Consider the following 15,518-nt stretch of genomic DNA (forward strand, 5'->3'; position numbering starts at 1 on the left):
CACCAAAGCCGACCAACCAGCCAGTTTCCATCACCAGAGCAGCCAAAGTCTACTGGTAAATCTGGACGCTGATTTGTAACTGATTTATCGTTTTAGGGGGTTATTAGTGAGACTGGCACTATATGAAAGGGGGCCAGGGAGAGTCCAGTCCCTGAGTCTGGACTCGAACGATTTCACGGCTGCAGACCAGCATTAACAACAGTACAGCAGAACCCCATTTATCCAACCCTCCCTTAACCGGCTCTCCACATTTACCAAACAACCAGGACTCCAGTGCCAGAAATGGTCAATCTCTCCTGTGTCCACTAAATGGTGCTGCAGCATTGCCCTTTTCCATTGTCCACTTTATCTGGATTTCTGATTATCCAATCTGGCCCTGGTCCCAATTAGATCAGATAGACCAGGGTCTGCTGTGCTTGCAAGGTTCCCCAGTGCACTCATTCCTCGACTACACTGTGCACTGAAGGTGAACTGCTTGGGGACTTGGTTCTGTATGATGGTCTTGACTCAAAGCATGAAACTGTCCTTGGTGGCCGGGGTTCCCCAAGTAACAAATGGGGAACTGAGACACAGAGAGATTAAGTGACTTGTCAGATCTCTTCAACACCAGTCTATTTACTTAACAACAAGCCCATCCTTCCTCAATAAGGGCCCAGGTGCTATCTATACACTATACGGGTCTCCTGATGTAGGATGAGATAATACCTCAGGGCTACAGTGATCACAGAGGATACAAATGCTGAATCGATCTACACTCTGGCTGTGGTGTAAATATCGCCGGGCCAGGCCGTACTGCCATAGTTTGAAAGGCCTCATCTTTAAAAACTGGCTCCACAACATCACAGCTTGAAACATGTGACTGGGGGCTAAACAAGGACACAGATATGAGAAGGCCAAGAAGCATCAGGCTGTTTAGCACCGCACTCCCTGGGGAACGCTACAACATCCACCTGGGCACTCCGCTCCTGAACTAAAATTCTGTGGAAAACTCTGCCATTGCCCAGCAGGTGGCAGTATTATGACACAACATTGCAGAGCCAGAGATTTCAGGCCGAACAGGCCAGCTGGACTCTGAAGGATTCACTGATGCAATCTGATTCAAGAGGAAGGAGAATAAATGAATGACTGGGCTTCCCTGAGCACAGTATTTAAAAAAGATCTATAAGGCCAGACTAGCAGTCTTTTATCTCCACAGCTGAGTGCTTATTCGCATGAGCAGTCAGCAGGAGTTCTATGGGGTAATGCCAACAATACGATGCTTGGCGTATACAGGTATACACATGCATACAAATGCCATAAACAGCCTCTGCCGTGAAGTTTTTACAGCCTTCCTTCAAACCAAAAGACACATCAGGAGCATCAGTGTGACCAATGTTCTTTAACGTCTGCAATAAGAGGGACTGCCAGGTACTCAAAATCTCTCCCCTCTCTAGTTTCTGCCCAAATCTCCTTGTCACACAAAATGGACACAGGGCGAGGTTCTGAAACACGCTTCAGTGCCTAGGGCTGCGTATGCTGGCCAGGAACACAGTGTGAGCCCAGCTGTGACATGCAGTCATGTCACTGTTACCGGGGTTCCTTTCCAGCGCTATTTAGTTTGCTGTATTCTGCTGGCTTAGTGTGAAAGGAAAGTGGTTACTTGCCACAGGTAATTGAAGGACATCCAACCCAGTTTCTCCTGCAGAAGGAAATACTGGGTAATTCAATTATATTTCCATGGGGCAGGAGAAAAACTGAACTAGAAAAAGAAAACAGGCTGAGCTCTTCAAACTGCTATTAAAAACCTTCTAGAAAACGAGTGAATGGTTTAGCTACTCGTATCTAGCTGCAGCACATATGGTGTCCTCTGCACCATCTTGCTACTCCAGTCTTTAAACCAGACACACAAATACAAGACAGTTCAGAATCCTGCCCCAACCACTCACATGAATCTCCCACACTCAGCTTCTCTGGATACTAGTTTTTTGGATTCAGGGTAAGAAAAAACCAATAGGCCCAGCTTTAATGAACAATAACATCAGTGACAATGTAAATATAATCTATTCATTATTGTAACAGATAATACAATATTTTATTTAATGCTGTTTAATAAGATAGCGGGTTAAAATGCGTTGCAAAATAAAGCTATAACCCTTTGATCAGTGCATTACAAATTCTTCCATTTCCTTTTTACTTCTAGATTCCATCGGGCAGAAAGTGCTGACTCAGACGCCAGAATCTCTATCAGTCTCTCCAGGAGACACAGTCACTATCAAATGCAGAGCCAGTGAAAGTGTTAGCAACTACCTAGCTTGGTACCAGCAGAAATCAGGACAAGCTCCTAAGCTCCTTATCTATGGTGCTACCACCCTGCAATCAGGCGTCCCAGCCCAGTTCAGCGGCAGTGGGTCTGGGACCGATTTCACTCTCACAATCAGCAGGGTTGAAGCTGAAGATGCTGGAGATTATTACTGTCAACAAGCCTACATCCCTATCACGGTGATACAGACCAATACAAAAACCTCCCTGTTCCAGCACCGTGCACTCAGCGTTTCTCACAGGTGCCCGCGGACAGTCAGCTTCACTGATTTCATAACAAATAAGGAACAACAGGAAGTTATTTAATTAACTCGCTGCCACAACAACACAACAAACTCCTCCCACTGTCATTTTTACTCTCGATGCACAGAGCTCAGGGAAAACCTAACTCTAAATGGCTCTGTTAAGTAAAGTTTGGTGAGACAGGCCGAGCGATCCTTTTAAAAGTACAACTGCTAAAGGGAGGAATGAGAAAAGCAATGCTTGTGCAGCAGCTATGAGGCCTTGATCCATGACTGGGGCCCCTAAGCATTACAAATAACAATGACAGTAATTTATAAATATGGGCCTTCTTAGGCACCAAATAAATGTTCCACAGAGCTCAGCATGTTGGAAGGTCTGTTGAAATTCTGGCCATACCTGTCTCCATAGAAGCAGCTACGTAGCCCATATATAGATGCCTAAATGGGAACTGAGCTCTTTAGAAAAACCTGCATCTTAGAGCCTGATCCTAGGCCCAGTGAAGTTAACAGGAATATTCCCATTTAGTTCTATGGGCATTGGATTGGACCCCTTTCAGGCTCATCTGCAAGCCACAGTCTTCTAGGGTGGCTGGTTAGTTACTGGAGAGGCAGGTAACAGATGAACAGCTGGGAAAGGGTGTAAATAAAACAGCCCACAAGGAGGGAACAAGATGAATCAGGTGTTACAAGGCGGGCATCAAAAAGAAGTGGAGCTTTCTCATAAATTTCCATCATTCTCCTACGTACCCTGGACCACCACAAGGTCTGGCCAGGAGGAAGAAGTGTAAGATAGTGACCATACTGTCCATGCCACAGCTATCCAAGGAACGGTCAGGTTCCTCCTCCTACCCATCCACCTCAAACAGATGCTGGAATAGTTACTGGGAAGTAGCCAAATATCAGGATCTGGCAGCTAAATTGCAGCACAGCCCTAGTTCAAACAGAATCAATCACGGACACATCGTCAATGGGGCGTCCACAACAGCCACTGAATTGTAATCCATGGTAAATCGTGGATCTCCAAAGATCATCAAAGTGCTCTAATTCACAGTGAATACACAAGTGTTCCACAGAGTCTCTAATCAGTTAGGACACCTACTAATTAACTGTCAGCTAATGAGAATTCATGTTCAGGGCTTTGGAGCAGAGCCCGGAGCTGGAGCGCAGAGCAGCTCCGGAGCAGTGGAGCTGCACGTTTTTGCCTGGAGCTGGAGCGGAGCCGGAGCACAGCTCCAAAGCCCTGTTCATATTCATTGACAATCTTAACTGAGAGTCTCTACAGCTATATGAATTATGGGCTTGAGCCAAAGCCCACTGGAGTCAGAGAAAAGTCTCCCATAGACTTCAATGAGCTTTGAGATCAGGCCCTTAAGGTTTTAGCTCCAGCATTCTTTCACAGCTGGTGTGTAGGCAGGGGAATGAATGAGCAACCTTAATTTGAAGTCATTTTTTGTTTGTCCAGGACATGAAATAGTGTATCTAGAAATATACACATGGAAACACTCATCAGAAAAGTCCCATCCATATAAGTCCTTTTGAGACTCAGATCAAAGCAGTGATGATGGGGGCTGCATTAGGTCAGTGTTCATTTTCTCATCTGTTCCAAAAATTATTAGGGCTTCTTTTCATGAGTGATGGACAACAGCAGTGCCCTCATGAAAGAAACCAGACTGGAGTCTACTGACATACCCTGCCAGCCTGGCTGCCAGCAGTATCCATGTATAGTGGAGGAAATCAAGCGGAAACCGCAGCTTTGCAAAGATACAAACCACTGTGTAAACCCCCTCACTTGGCATAGTCTGTCAAATAAAGGAGGTATAAATGTTGCTTGCCTGGATCATGGATTGTGGGGGAACATTTGTGGGAGCCTCTATACGTGTTGCCAGCACATCACTTTATAGTAATGCGCATTAAGCTGCAAGCAGAGTGAAATATCGCAGCAAACAATTCCTTAGTGAAATACTGCTGGCAAACCGTCCTCTACCTGCTGGACGGCATGATGTCACACAGGCTCCCTCTCACTGTGGCTGGATTGTCCCTTCCAATGATTCTCTGTGGGGCTGGAAGGGGCTGATGTATGCATCCTCTGGCCCTTACTACTCGCTCCACCTGCCCAGTGTCCACCACCTCCTCCCATGCAGATTCCAGGTGTCCTTCACAGAGTGCAGAGGAAATGGAGGAAGGTACCATGGATGTAGCTGGAACAACCCTGTGCACAATCACAGGGAGATCTATGCATGGAGAGGAACCTGAGTGCACAGATCTCAGGGGTACGATCAAGGTTGTTAACACTAAACCACCCAGTCAAAGATGAATGTTTCTAGGCTCCAGATATGGAGTACATTATTCACACGAGCTTTGCTTATTCACACACAAACACTCACTCACTCACTGGGCTACTGAGGTCTTTTAAATGCATCAGCTGGGACTATGTGGGTAACTGATCACTGTGCCCACTCCAGAGCTGCCAAGACAATCTCTCCAACTCAGTTTCTCTGGGCACTTGCTTTTTGTTGCAGTCCAAGTAAGAAATAAAAAATAACTCAGGCTTTCAGGCAACGTAGCATCAGGAAGAAAAACATTTAAAAGATGGACAATGTAATATCACAGTATTTTATGAATTACATCACAATACTTTCTTAATCAAGAAGTGACTGTAAACACAGTCCTAAGCTTTAAATAATTGTAACAACATGTCGGGTCTGTAGGGCATTTCTTTCTACATCTAGACTCCTACAGAGACACTGTGATGTCGCAGACCCCAGAATCCTTGACAGAGTCTCCAAGTGACAACAATCACTATTAGCTGCAAAGCCAGTTCCTGTGCTAGCAGTAACATGGCCTGATACCAACAGACAGCAGGACAAGCTCCTAAACTCCTTATCTACAATTTTAGCTCCAGAATTCTTTCACAGAGCAGGGGCAGGGCAGCACCACAGCACCCCCTACAGAGGATGCAGCCCTGGCTGTATTAAATAGGACATGTTCTTCAATCTCCATACACATGTACCACATACAATACTCTGCGCAGCACGATCAAACTCGTGGAGCTGAACATCCCCCAGTGACATTAGGTGGCAGCACAGACACGTATCAAGCTCACCCTGAACACCTGGCAGACCCTGGAATTCTGAGTATGGGCAGTACTTCGTCATAAGTGACGTCAAGAAAAACAGCAGAACATCTGAAATGATGCAAACAAATCAGTTCTCCATTTTCAGGGCCCGAGGCGAGACGCTTTGCATATTCACGTCTGCCTGAGATTTCCCTGCTGCTCTGAGCAGTTATATATGGAGTCCCTTTTTACAGTCTTTAGGGTTTATTGATCAGCACCGGTCAGTCCAGACGTATCAAGATGATCTCACAGGCTCAGCTCATCTGGCTGCTAGTGCTCTGGATCCAGGGTAAGATTCCATTTGAGATAACACTGCTCTGGTGGGATAATGGGAGATTGAGCCCTGGAAACCTCTCTCGCACATACATGAATACACACAATTACGGTGACCAGATGTCCTGACTTTATACGGACAGTCCCCATATTTGGGGATTTTTCTTATATAGGTGCCCATTACTCCCCACACTCTGTCCCCATTTTTCATACTTGCTGTCTGGTCACCCTACACACAATAGATTGCTCAAGCTCAAATTTACTGCATTCTCGGTTTTTTAAATGCATTCCTTTTTCATAATATTTTAGTTAATTGAGAGAAAAGGATAAACCGTGATACAAAACTAAAGTGAAAACATGAATGTTCTGACTCATGCATTATGTTAATTTCAATTTTCCTTTCAATTCAGACTCCAGTGGGCAGATGGTGATGACTCAGACTCCAGAATCCCTGGCAGTGTCTCCAGGCGACAGAGTCGCCATCAACTGCAAAGCCAGTTCCAGCACTAGCAACCACGTAGCCTGGTACCAACAGAAAGCAGGACAAGCGCCTAAGCTTCTTATCTATGCTGCTTTCACCCGTTACACTGGGGTCCCAGCCCGGTTCAGTGGCAGTAGCGCTGTCTCTGGCACTGATTACACTCTCACTATTAGCAGTGTAGAAGCTGAAGACGCTGGAGATTACTATTGTCAGTACACTTATAGCTCCCCTCTCACAGTGATACAGACCCGTACAAAAACCTCCCTGCCCTGTGTGGTTTCAGTTTCTCTCCTGTAACAGATGCTTCCTCAAGAGAATAACAGTTTGAACATAACCTCTGTGTTATGCAGTGTCCTGCTGCAATGGGGTGCAGAGTCTATGCACTACAGATAGGGCCTGAACCAATGGAGTCAGTGGGAGACCTTCCACTATACTGGATCACGCCTGTTGTAAGGAGGGTTGAAACCTGCTTCATTCAGCTGGATACCACTGCAAAAACTGCTGAGATTAAAGAGGGAGGCTGCCCCTGCAATATCCTGGCTGCTAATAGCCCAGATACACTCCCCGTCATTTTTACCACATGAATACTTTGAGCATCATTGGTCACCTAGTGATGAATGAGGGATGCCAACCAACAGGACAGGCCACGATCATGTGGTTCCCCGGGAATAGGGAATACAAACAGCAGAAGGGCAGCAGAGACTTGAAAGGCTGGAGTCGCTAACCAGACACAATTCTCACCAATGAAATGTCAGTATCTGCTAACAGATCCCACACCCCAGTGTCTGTGGTGTCACAATTACCTTCTATTCTCAGGAACGAGGAATGCCAGCCATAACTACAGAATGGGGACCGTATCCTGCAGAGCAGTGACTCTGAAAGGGATTTAGGGGTCAGAGTGGAGAAGTAACTCAACAGGAGCTCTCAGTGCGATGCTGTGGCAAAAAGGGCTACTGTGATCCTTGGATGTGTACTCAGGAGATTAGTGTGTACGAGTAGGGGGGGATTTTTCCTCTGTATGCAGCACCGGCGAGACCGACACTGGAATTCTGTGTCCAGTTCTGGTGTCCACATTTTTAAATTGATGTGGAAACATTGGAGCGAGTGCAGAAAAGAGCCACAAAAATTGTGAGAGAGCTGGGGAAAAATGCCTTTCAGTGAGAATCTTACAGAGCTCCAGCTGCTTAGCTTATCAAAAAGAAGACTGAGAGGTGGCATGGTTACATTGTACATGGAACGGCCAGGGGAGAAAATGCCATATACTAAAAGACTCATTTAACCCCACTGAGAAAGGCAAACGAGAACCACTGGCTGAATCCTGAGCCCAGACTAGTTCCGATTAGAGATCAGGCACAAAATGTGAACAGTGGGAATAGTCCACTGTTGGAACAATCTGCCGAGGGCAGTGATGGATTCTCCATCTCTTCCTGTCTCCACATCGAAACTGGATGCATTCCTGGAAGACATGCTCTAGCCAAACACAAGTTATTGGGCTTAATACAGGGACAACTGGGTGAAATTTAGTGGTATGTGCTACCCAAGAGGTCAGACGAGATAATCTCATGTTCCTTTCTGGCCTTAAACTGTATGACTGTATGGATCCAAAAAGAAATATGGTTTGTCCCAGGTACCTCATTGAGGAAATTGCTCAGAAATGCTGATTTTTAAGTGTTCTCCTCTGTCTCTGTTCTCCCTAACTTGTGTCTACCTCAGTATTTGGGGCTACAGGAAGCCTTGTCCTTCTTTGCAGGGACTTTGATCTGCGGGAAGCCTTTCCATGGGGCTGCCACAAATCTTATCCAGTCTGTTTGGGGCTGTGACTGTGACTGGCTTTTCCTTTCCCCCCACATGGATCTGAAATAAACTGCATATGAAGTAAAAATCAAACTGTGTTCTCCTGTCATACAAGGAGACTATAATAATCCTTCAAACACCTGGTCTGCACCTACCTTCCTCTCATCCTCTCCATATAGAGCAATCAGAACACAGCACGTTTCAAAACATCCTTTTTTCTTTAATAGCTATGCACCATGCACCCAATTTGCAGGAAATACAAACCCAAGGAGCTACAGCTTGGAATGTGTAAGGAACCACTGTCTATCCTGGGACCAAATCCATCATTGGCGTAACTGCACTGGTTTCAAGGGATTTACACCTGGGACAAATTTCACCCATGTTTTTAAAAATGTTATTTTTACTCAGTTCTGTTGCTGGCAATCCCTTAGAAACGCAGATCTGAAATCCAGCTTCAAACATCATTTATTTGTTGACTATTTCACAATGTGATCCACGGTTTGGAGAAAACATTTTATAGAAAAATATTAGAAATGGAAAAGATCCAATATTGTTATTATTTAAATTCCAGTTGCACCCGGATACCCCAAACAGGACCAGGACCCCATTGTGTTCAGCATCCTACAAACAGATAGTGACAGGCAGTCAAATAGACAACGAGTGGAAGGGGCAGCAGAGGTACAGAGAAGGGAAGAGACTTGCCCAAGGTCACACACCCAGTCAGTAGAAGGATTGGAATTGAGGTCTCCTGAATCCCAGTCCTATGCACTAACCATTGGACCACACCACTGTGTCCCATTCCCTTGTCTCCTGCTAGCCAAGGATTATTCTCTCCCGTGTTCTTTGGCATGTGTTATTTTAAATGACTTACATAGACCTCACCCTAGCAGAGATTTCCTCATATATTTATCCTAAACATCTTTTCTTCATTGTCCATCTCTTTGCCTTTTTAATGAATACTCAAGAATTCCCAGCTAGTCCTTGAACATTCACAGTTTTGCACAGGAGTCAGATCTTCAGCATTTTAAATATTTCATATTTATTTGATATTTAAATATTTTCATATTTAGTTTACAGTTATAACAAAACTTACAGCTAATAAAGCTGAACTGCCCCTCTCTACCTGAAGTAGCTCTATACAAACACTAAACATACACTAAACATATGGAAACAGCTGACGTTATTTCTGTGTAATTTCTTAGCATTTTGACTGTTATCCTAGTAACTACATACACTCCAATGATGGAAACAAATTAGCTCTCAGCCCAGAACTTGTGACATGAGGTCTCAATGTGGATATTTCGCATGGTTCCACTTGAGGTAGATTTCCCTGCTGTTCAGAGCAAGTAAATTATTTTGTTTAATTTGTAACAATATTACTCAGCTCAGACACACTAAGATGATCTCAGAGGCTCAACCCATCTGGTTATTAGTTTTGGATCCAAGGTAAGAGTCAACCCAATGGAGCCTGGCTTAAAGAGGCAATTAGAGATCCCCATCTAGAAATGTCACGATATCGATTAAGCATGGTCTCATTTTCAGTGACACGCCTGTTTTATTCTTTATTTTCACGTTAGGATCTTTGTGTTAATTTATAGTGAATCAAGAAAACAGCAGAAACACTGTTCAAATCTACAAGAGTGTATCATGCCAACAAAGAAATGTTGTTATCAACAAATCTTTGTCAGTATTTCCCTTTCTATTCAGATTCCAGGGCTGATTCAGTAACCAAAGTCCTTTCAGTATTTCCAAGAGAAAGCATCACTATGCTCTGCAAAGCCAACTCCCATGTTCTCCATCCCATTGCCTGGTGCCAGCAGAAATCAGGACAAATTCCCAAACTTCTTATCTACTCTGCTTCCATCAAACACAAGGATTCTCCAGACCAGATCAGTGGAGCTGGGGACAGATATACTGATCCCATACACAATCCATGGGGTAGAAGTAGATGATGCTGGACATTAAAGTTACCAACAATGTGCAAGGCCACCTTGCGCAGTGCTGCAGGCCAGTACAATAGTCTTCCTGTTCAGTTTCTTTCATGTTCATGTAATTAACACACAACTACTGTACAATGTTATACGGCTACCTACCATACAATGCAAGGCTGTGCTAGATGGACAAATTCCCAGCGCCTTACAGATCACATGTACCCAGGGAAGTTCTACCTCTAATTCCCACATTAGAATGATTAGCAATTTGTCTGAATGAGAGAAGGAGAAAGCCCTGTCCGGTGCCCTTCCCATCCGCTTGTGCAGAGTCCTGTGCAATTCGCTGTGCAAACTGTGAGCAGCTTTTCTGAACCATCCCCAAATACCTAAGGATTTAATAATTTGACAGCAAGTAAAAAGGAAGAGGAAAGAGATGGAATTAGATTTCAGGCCAGAGTGCTTTGAAAATGACCTTTGTAAGAGGTAACTGCTTGGCTCGGTGAATCTCGAGAATACTGAGTCCAACAGAAGCAATCAACATCTGGTATGAGATTGGTTGATGGATAAAGCAGATTTTCTGAGCTCGAATCCCGAATTTCCACAAGGGCCAGTTTAAACGCTTATCTACAAACAGCAGCACTCACTGAAAATTTTTGAGAAAACTCCAAAATAAAAACAGACTTGTTGGACACCACAAGAGTTTAAATGTAAAAAGATTTGATCACAGTGTTTTATAGATTCATAGACTCTAGGACTGGAAGAGACCTCGAGAGGTCATCAAGTCCAGTCCCCTGCCCTCATGACAGGACCAAATACTGTCTAGACCATCCATGATAGACATGTAGACATTGTAACCGTGTTGGTGCCAGGATATTAGAGAGACAAGTTGGGTAAGGTAATATATTTTATTAGTCCAATAAAAGATATTACCTCATCCACCATGTCTCTCTGAAGGGTTTGGTGGAAGTGAGGACCCCATCCTGACCCTCATACAGTAAATGGTAAATTTCACAGGAGCAATGGTAGCAGGTTCTGGCCTTCAAATCCCAAGTGTGGGGAGAGGTACAAGAGGGTGCCTGTATCTATAATTCAAGTTTTGGTGCACTGCACCTCTATTTGAAAGAACTTTCCCTACCTGTCTGCTGGGGAATGGGGTTGTGCAGTATTGCAGGAGCAAGGGATGCTCTCTGCCTTCTCCTCATGGAGATTTTATATCTTTGTTGTGTCCTTCATCTAAAACAGAGGTTCCCAAACTTATTTGGCCTACCGCCCCCTTTTCAGAGAAAAAATTACTCAGCGCCCCCCTTTTCAGAAAAAAAGTTACTCAGCGACCCCCTGGGAATCTACCTTCTTTAAGCGAACAAACAGAAAGATGCGGTGACAAATCTGCGTTCTTTTATGTATCTATATTTCTACCTATATCCTACAATATAGTAAAGAAAGATGTTTTATTAGAATATCGCCCAAGACATCAGGTATACAGTGGTTTTTGCGTAAGACGGCAAAAGACAACCAAACTAAAATACCAATGAAACTAATAAACTGGGTTTTGTTCTTTGCTCAGCATTAGATATATGTATTTGATATTAAATTGTCAAATATCAAACTAAATTTATCAAGAAATAATTAATTTAAAAAATAATCAATATGCAATTAAAAATCAGTTAAGAGTTTTAATTTAGTTTGCCCTTATTTAAATAATTGTTCCTTATTAACACACGCCTTATTAACCAATTAACACAGATGATTTGATAGATATAAATAAATGTTAATAGTTAATAGTTTTTTACGATTTCATTCCCGTTTTCGTTAATATTGTAATAAAAAATATGACAAATATATTGACTGTACACTTCAAATGGTACTGTACCGACACAAGCCTGCTACGATTTTATTATTAGTAAGCACTAGAGACACAGAAACGTACGGTAGATATGTAAGAAAATGTATAAAAATACTCAGGTGTAAATTGCTGTTTTATTGAAACAATAATACAATTTGCTTTGTATATGATCTGTAATCCATAAAGATCGAAGGTATCGAATATGAATAAAAATTTTTAAATACTTCTTGCACTATTGTTAACTGCTTTTTACACAATTAAGAAACAATCTAAATTAGATTTCATACATGTCGCCTATTTATAGTATCGTATTGTAAACAAGTCATTACACGCACATATTCCTGCCGATGCATGCTGGACTTCCCGACAATGAGCGACACGCTCGCCTGCCAACACTTGCTTGTTAAGAGCTGTTGGTGGACTTGACACCTGATCGGTTATAATTTGTGAATTTATTTGGAAAATAAAGTAATCACTACAACTTTAACTCTATGCTACACAACAGATGAAACATGTACGAACGGTTTTTCAAAATTTTCTTATATTCTCTTCTTTCTTTATGCTTCCACCGCCCTCTTATTTTTATTCAATGCCCCCCAATTGCACCCGAGGCTACTACTGCCCCCCTGGATTGTTCCAGCGCCCCCCAGGGGGCGGTATCACCCACTTTGGGAACCTCTGATCTAAAACTACAAGTCAGCCCAGGTGTAAATGAGGAGGAAGAGCAAGGCTACGGGCAATTTGACCCTCGGGCTGCCGACTTTTTGAAGGAAAAACTAGAGGAAAGAAAAACCTCCCCTATGGCAGAAAGAAAAATACAGTGCAAGGGTGACTTCTTTAGATACAAGTTTTAACTAATCTGTTTCTGTTCAACAAACCAAATGATTTCATACAATGATAACTAACTGAACACCTACTGCAGTAAGAGTTCAACGTTGTATTCTTGTAACCAACAATGGGCTACAGTCTGCCAACATAACTCACATCAGCTACTACCTAGTGCCCCTTGAAATCATTGGGAGGTTGGGCACCTATACACCGATAAAATTCTACCCCCCAATCCCCAAGTTTTCCTGCAATAGGCTAATGTACAGAGAGGTGCTACTGATTATGAGTAACTGTGAGAAAACCGCCTTTAACAAACCACCTATTGTGATTCACACATTTTTTTAAATCACTTTAAATATGGGACTCTTCATATTCAGTGCACAATTACAATAAATCAATGAGACTGAATTTCCCTTCGCTGCCAGAGTCAGGAACATATTAAATGCTATATTTCTTTATCAAATACTCTCAACCCACTGAAACCTCTGACATTCTGCCAATGAAAAGTAGTTTCCCTGTACTTAGTAGCCACAACCATTGTGATGCAAACAAATCCTCTCTCAAATATGAGCCTGTGACAACATCTGCGTCTAGGTATTTTGCATAGTTCCATTGGACTGAGCTGCTATAAATATTTTGGTTTACACTTTAGGCTTCATTTATCAGCATCAGTCAGTTCAAGATGATCTCACGGGCTCAGTTCCTCTTGTTGTTAGTGTTCTGGATCCAGGGTAAGACTGCAAACAATTGAGCGCTGGCTTAAGAAAGCAAGGAGTGATCGTGCGATTAGAAAGTCTCAGTATATAATCTGGTCTCGATCAAACCAGTGACATTCTTTGCTTATTATTTATTTTCATTTTGAATGTATTCACGGTCATAGATCATACATTAAGAAAGCAATAACAATGCCATTTAACTGTGTAAGTAAATATTGCACATAATGATTCTGGACAAACTCAATGGTTTTTTGATTTATAGCTTTATTTATATCTTATTTTATATTTAGATTCCAGTGGGGACATTGTGCTGACTCAGACTCCAGAATCCCTGACAGTGTCTCCAGGAGCCAGTGTCACTATCAGCTGCAAATCCAGTTCCAGTATTGGCAATGCCGTTGCCTGGTACCAGCAGAAATCTGGACAAGTTCCTAAGCTTCTTGTTTATGGTCCCTCTACCCGACCCGCTGGGATCCCAGACCGGTTCAGTGGAACAGGGAATGGAAACACTGATTATAGTTTAACAATCAGAAGTGTTGAAGTTGATGATACTGGGGATTATTATTGTCAGCAGTATACCAGCTACCCTCTCACAGTGATACAGACTACTACAAAAACCTCGCCACTCTTTTCTTTTTTCTCACTCTAGTGTAACAGATGCTTCCTGTAGACAGCATCACTGTAACTATGGTATTGGAACCAGAGGCACTGATAACAGTCCAGCGCTGGGGGCACTTCACCACTTATGAGCATTTACAACTAAGCTAGGAGGCAGCTGGCAGCAGGTAGCAATACATCCGCTGCGATCTAACAGGGACAGCTGAGGGCAAAGATGCTTTAAGGTAGGAGAGGATGGAGGAAGACCGAAGTGGCACAAAATAGGAAGGCCCAAGGGAGAGAGACTGGAAGAGTTTGGAGGAGGATCTAGAGGAAGGAAATGATGGATCAGGGGAGAGAGGAAATGGTTTATATCCCAGACAGCTGGGATTTAAACCAACGCCAGTGTGTCTCATGCCAAACTACAGGGCAAAGGTACCCATGACCCCCACAGTTACCCCCACTGCAACCAATGGACCTACAACTGGTACACCGAAACACAGCAAGTGCAGGACCATGTAATTGCAGGACAGTATGCTATACCTATAATGACCACATAATGGATATGGTACACTACACTGTCCCAGAAAGAAGAACAGGAGTACTTGTGGCACCTTAGAGACTAACAAATTTATTAGAGCATAAGCTTTCATGGACTACAATCAACACCTCCTACAGAGCACAGCCACAGAGGAAAGCTCTGCTTCTAATGGGCACATGCAAATCAGTCCACGTGTGTGTGGACATAAGCAGAAAACACTTGCCCTCCTTATCCTTTTGCATGAAGGGCTGACACCATCACTGACCGACCCCTGGTGGATGGGGAGGGGTTAGGCCTATGCACGCCCTCTGCAACAACCCAGCACCATCACCTTTGGATCCCAAAGCACTTTACAAACACTGATCAGTGATATCCCGGCACGCCCAGTGAGCATCACCCTCCTCATTGTACACTGAGGGAATATGAGGCACAGAGAGATTTTGGGCCCGACTCCACTGCCATTGAAATCAATGGAAGTTTTGCCTCTGACATCAATGGGAGCAAGATGGGGCTTATAGGGTCAAATCATGCAGTCCTTGCTGATGTAGATCATCCCATTGATTTCAATGGGAACTGAGAGCACTCAGTACTTTACAGGATTGGGGCCACAGTGACTAGTCAAAGGTCACACATTAAGGCTGTGGCAGAGCCAGACTAGGCCCCGCGTGTTCTGTGCCTGAGCTACCAGACCATCCAATTGTTCCCTGGAGGGCGAGTGACCATCACACACTGTGACGATGCACAGAAACCAACTCTATGTCTAGTCAGAGCAGGGGGACCAGGATCCCGCACACAGGAGCTGCTTTGCATGTGAACTCCCCAGTGACGCTGCCCTGTTGCTCTGGGGGCTATACACGAT

General features: G+C 43.7%; 1 protein-coding gene across 1 annotated transcript; it reads left to right on the forward strand.

Moving 5' to 3' along the window:
• Nucleotides 1–1,211: 1,211 nt before the first annotated feature.
• On the forward strand, nt 1,212–6,706 carry LOC128837975 (immunoglobulin kappa light chain-like). The gene is made up of 4 exons (XM_054029675.1): nt 1,212–1,238; nt 1,945–1,975; nt 2,180–2,518; nt 6,339–6,706. Exons 1-4 carry the CDS (start codon nt 1,212–1,214, stop codon nt 6,704–6,706), a joined length of 765 nt encoding a protein of 254 aa, XP_053885650.1.
• The last annotated feature ends 8,812 nt before the right edge of the window (nt 6,707–15,518 follow it).

Source organism: Malaclemys terrapin, chromosome 5 (assembly GCF_027887155.1).
Source record: "Malaclemys terrapin pileata isolate rMalTer1 chromosome 5, rMalTer1.hap1, whole genome shotgun sequence".
In the NCBI taxonomy this organism is placed as follows: domain Eukaryota; kingdom Metazoa; phylum Chordata; order Testudines; family Emydidae; genus Malaclemys; species Malaclemys terrapin.